Genomic DNA, 5,277 nt, shown 5'->3' with positions numbered 1-5,277 from the left:
TGCATTATTTTATTTATTTGTAAGACTTTTTTATGACTAAATTTGGTAATGGGAGAGTAAAATTATTTTTAAAACGTACACCGTTCAAACTAGGCTGCTTATGTTGAAGTGTTTGGGATGTGGCTTTTAATGATGAGACCTTTTTTGTAATCAGGCTCTCAAAAAGTATATAAAAATTTGGATAATAATTTATCGGCCAACATATCATTTATCGGCTTTCAAAAATAAAGAATTATCGGTTATCGGTATCGGCCAAAATTTTAATATCGGTGCATCCCTAATTTTTTGCAGTGTACCAATTTAGCTAAAACTCAATTTATGTACTTGTCATGTTTTTTTGTCCAAATGCTGTAAACAACTTGTCAGCTAGGGAAATAAAATAAAAAACTAAACTGAACTGAACAGCCAGACACGACTCAAGAGTTTTCACATACAGTATCACATTTCAAGACGTTTTGTGAAGAACAGAATTACGTTTTTACATTGTACTTATATTTAAAAAATGCCTGCATGTAATTAAATCTACAATTAAATTATATAACTACATTTATAATTACACTGTTGATTGAACCCTTACACCTTCACCACCCTTAAACCTACCCATACCACCAAACCTGTCCCTAACCTGACCCCTATCCCACCTCAATAGCAGCAGAAGTGTTTTACAATGCAATATGAACACAATAAGTACACTGTACTTATTTTATGATGCAAGTACATAATAGTTATGGCCACTTAATATAAAGCGGGACCAGTATTTTGCTTAAAATACTCAGCTGATGTAATGTGGTGTGTATTTTGTTGTTGAAGGGATATAGTATTTTTGTCTTGTTTCTAGTCAAAATATAAAAAAATTCTTAAAATCAAGATGCTTTTACTAGATAAGCCAAATGACTTAAGATATTTAGTCTTGTTTCCAGGAGGGAAAAAAAACTAAATTAAGCGCATTTTGCTTAAAACAAGTAAAATGATCTGCCAGTGGGATAGTAATATGCTCTTGTTTTAAGAATATTTTACTTACCCCACTGGCAGATCATTTTACTTGTTTTAAGCAAAATGCGCTTAATTTAGTTTTTTTTTCCCTCCTGGAAACAAGACTAAATATCTTAAGTCATTTGGCTTATCTAGTAAAAGTATCTTGATTTAAGAATTTTTAGATATTTTGACTAGAAACAAGACAAAAATAGTAAGTAAGATAAGCCATTTTTTGCAGTGAAGAGACACACTCAAATGAACACTACTTTATAAAAAGGAAAACAGAAAGGCAGAAAGAAAATGAATTCACAGGGTCTTGATTTGATTAGATTAGGATTTGATGTGAATTCAGTTGAAAAGTACAAAAACGCTACATAGGAAACCTGCAACCATTTGAATCATTCATGAACCCACTGTAAAACAGCGAAAGCAACTCACAATACTAATTATTAGAAAAACAAAACCAAATAAAATTGAAAATTAGTTTTTCCACATAAAACTTATTATAACTGCTAATATTGTACGCTTGTTTTTTTTCCTTTCTCATTTGTATCAGCTAAATGACACTACAAACTAGCTGAGAGCACACCACTGTTCACTGGTGACACAGGCTTATTTTATGTAGTCCAAACTAGGTCAGTGTGAGATTTGAGGAGTTAACAAACCTTCTGGTCTGGCAGGATCTCTGTTCAGAACCGCAAAGCGGGGGAGCTGTATTCCCTCAGCCTTCAGTATATGATACACCTCTCTCCTAAACCCCAAAACATTGCATATGAATTAGGATTTTGTGGGAGAAAAGGTAAATTGTTAAAAAAAAACACAGCAAGTTATTTACATTTACATTTAGTCATTCAGCAGACGCTTTTATCCAAAGCGACTTACAAATGAGGACAACAGAAGCAATCAAAATCAACAAAAGAGCAATGATACACAAGTGCTATGACAAGCTTCAAGAAACCAATATTTAAGTTTTAAAAGCCTCTTTAATCTTCCATCATTCTGTCTACATGTCTGACAGCATTACTTAACATGTGATTAAACAAAACCAAAAAAAGTCCCATCTGTCATTCACTCACCCTGTGTATGTTCGGTGAAGAGACAGAAATATCTCAGATTTCATCACAAAACATCTTCATTTGTGTCATGAAGAGGACTGAACGTTATGTGCTTGGAACGAAATTAAAATGAGTAAACGTTGACTTAAATGACAATAATCAGACAAGAGTGCCATTGTTCAAAATATCAGAACTGCTGCTGTTCTGCTGCAGACACGAGGATGCGGTGATGTCAATTAAAGCATTCGTGTATATTAAAGAGTTTTAGAAAAACAATAAGTTGATCTTGAGTACATTTTAGACACAGCATTGCCAGACAGTTACTTTGGAACTATTTTTGCTGGCAGAACAAAATCAGACCCAGTCCCAGTGCAACTGGACTACATTTCAAGACTCTTGAAACGACACTAGGCCAATCAAAATGAGTGAATCAGTATCTGATTGATTCACCATGCACTGCGTCAGCATCTCTATTTTGACTTCCCATATTGCTCAGAACCAAAAAGGAGTGTGTCACTATTAGTCATGTAGATGCATGAAGTTTCAATGTTTCTAAACCAAATCAAATAAATACATTTATCTCTTTCAAAAATCACTTCTGTTGCAGGGATGACCGCTTCTTGGGCAAATGCTTGCACGCTTGCTGTGTTGACCCCGGTTAAAATGCAAACATTCAAGCAGTTAAAACATTAGCTAGCTGCTGCAAGCGTCAACACAGGAGTAAACAGTGTCACAGCAATACCTCTCTCACTTTGCAAAACTTTCCACTAATAACATTAACTGTTTCGGGGCAGTGGTAAACTGTTCGTTCTAGTTTCCATGTGCTTTCCAGGACTGGCAAATTTGCACAGCTGTGATTTGGGCGTAAGCACCTGGCCACAGTCCGCTTGCCATTGATATTCGGACCAACAGCACCATTTCAAATGTGATATTACTTTTATACAACAGGCCAATTAAAAAGAGGTTAACATTGCATTGTAAGTTGATGTATTCTCTGTGAGTAGAAACCATGACAATCGCCCATGCTAGAGGAGTGCTTTATACTTCTAAGACATACTCCACCCAAAAATGCAAATTCTGTCATCACTGCATGCCAGAGTTGGAAATTAAAGGGGACTGGGGCAAAAATGCCCACCAATTTCAAGAAAAATGCACCTGCACAATTAAATTAAATCTATTATGACTATTGCGATTAAAGTAAAATATGAAATAGAATGAAAAGTGCCGAATGCAACATTGCATTAAGATCTGTTAAAGTTGCATCAAAGATTTCTTTTTGCGCGTTTTTGTCGAGCATTATAACCAATCAACCATGTACCTGTTGAGTGCATGAATGCAATAGCCAATCAGAGGCATTTAGATTAGTCACCAGTGGTGAAGAAATCCAGTTTTCCAGAGCACTAACTTTGGCACTTGCGAATTCTCTCATCATAAACAAAAAGTTTTACGATATATGTAATAGTTTCATTGCGTAGTGTAGACAGCTCCTTTGGTTAAAACAGGAGATTCTGTAAGTGTGCAGAACTGAAATCAGAAGTCACTGACCGCTTCAGAAATAGGGAACGTTCGAAAAAGAAATTCTAAAAAAAAAAGGCCATGGTAAACAATTCCAGGGGCAAATATTGCCCCTTAATGGAAGATTACCATGATAACAATAGTAACATTTTGCCGTCTCGTGACTGTCTGTGAACAACAAACATGGAGGCAACAGTTTAACCCATTTGGCAATCGTAGCATAAGAATAAGTAACATACAGTTTCCCACCCACAAAAAAAACCAAAAAACATTTTAATGAAAATTTTAAATCAACAATCACAATTACAATACCTGGGAGAACCCATCTACTTATCTATCATATATAATGAGCAAGGGTTTTTCCAGTTTTAAAAGCATGAAGTATAGCTGGCATTGTCTTCTGTATCAGATCATGTGTGGTCAATAAACAATGCAATTAACTTGCAACATGATGAAGACCTGATGCTGGAAATGAAGCTCACCTGTCCTGAATAAAATACTGAAGATCCAGATCATTGATGACAAATGGATTCCTCAGCTTCTTGTAAGCCACGGCTTTATCCAGTGGGAATCCTTTAAAAACAGACAATAAATAATGAACACAAATTCACAAAAACAGGTTCATATCAAGAGGGAATGTACATTTCTGCTCTTGTTGTCAATACAGTAACTGTCTGGAGCTACCTGTGCATTCAACCTTTTTAAACACACACCTTTCAGCCAATCAGAATAGAGTATTCGGATCATGGTATAAATAAGCATAATTCACATTCTACATAAACTAAACAATTTATATTAATTTTACAAATACGGGCACATTTATATTATTTTACAAAAATGAGCATTTGTTGTGGAGTGAAGGGAATAAAAATACAAGCTTATAGTGTTTATATTCTTTGTAAATGTTTCCATTAATTTATTTCTGCTTATGTAATAATAAAATGTGACTTATACACTGATATAAGATGCAATTTTGACCCGATGCAGCTTATAGTCAGGTGTGACTTTTTTATCAGAATATACAGAAGAAAATTTTTTTTGTAATCTGTTACAAAAAGCAGACAGGACACTACAAACCTTTGGAATGGAAAGAGATGAGACAATCACAGAGTGGCCAGTTTTCCACCGGCTCATTCAGAATGACTTCCTCTTCAAACGTAACCACAGTGATGTATTTGAACAGACACAGTCTCTCCAGGATCTCCTTCATAGGTTTGGACTTTGACTTCTTAGACATGGCACAGATACCCACCACGATCTGCCTCTCAGGAGGCTGCAGATAACAACACGCTTCTCAAATTAAAACCATTTCATTCATTCGAGTTACGCTTCAAGGAGCTAAAATGTTTAGCTACTAGGGCTGCACGATTAATCGAATGCGATTGTCATGCGCATTTTGATAGTAATGCCGGTTCTGTAATCAGCAGCAAATCATCATCACGTGCTTTAGATTTGCCCCGCAAACATTTCAGCAGTTATCATAGGCCTGTGTGTCCCATATAGGGCTGCACGATTAACCGAATGCGATTGTAAGTCGCATTTTGATAGTAATTCCGGTTCTGTAATCAGCAGCAAATCATCATCACGTGCTTTCAGATGGAGCAGAATTTACTACACATAGCCGTAGTTCACTGACAAGTTACGCCAAAAAAAAAAATAAATAAAAATCGCAGACGATTTTATTGCGCAATTCTCAAATCGAAGAAATCGTTCGCGATAATGACAGCTGTTT

The 5,277-nt window shown here is 35.6% G+C and overlaps 1 protein-coding gene across 1 annotated transcript in view; it reads right to left on the bottom strand.

Annotated features, from left to right (window-relative positions):
- ppip5k2 (diphosphoinositol pentakisphosphate kinase 2) overlaps positions 1-5,277 on the bottom strand; it is a 48,993-nt gene that overhangs the window by 35,739 nt on the left and 7,977 nt on the right. The window contains exons 4-7 of the mRNA XM_016522048.1: positions 4,623-4,818; positions 4,028-4,118; positions 1,641-1,726; positions 1,550-1,566 (exon numbers count right to left, since the gene is read on the bottom strand). Coding sequence (XP_016377534.1) covers positions 1,550-1,566; positions 1,641-1,726; positions 4,028-4,118; positions 4,623-4,818 — 390 coding nt within the window. The remainder of the gene's footprint in view (positions 1-1,549; positions 1,567-1,640; positions 1,727-4,027; positions 4,119-4,622; positions 4,819-5,277) is intronic.

Source organism: Sinocyclocheilus rhinocerous, unplaced genomic scaffold, assembly GCF_001515625.1.
Source record: "Sinocyclocheilus rhinocerous isolate Xijiao unplaced genomic scaffold, SAMN03320098_v1.1 scaffold178, whole genome shotgun sequence".
NCBI lineage: Eukaryota > Metazoa > Chordata > Actinopteri > Cypriniformes > Cyprinidae > Sinocyclocheilus > Sinocyclocheilus rhinocerous.
Note: the sequence above shows the minus strand (reverse complement) of the source record. Positions and strands in the feature narration are given on the sequence as shown.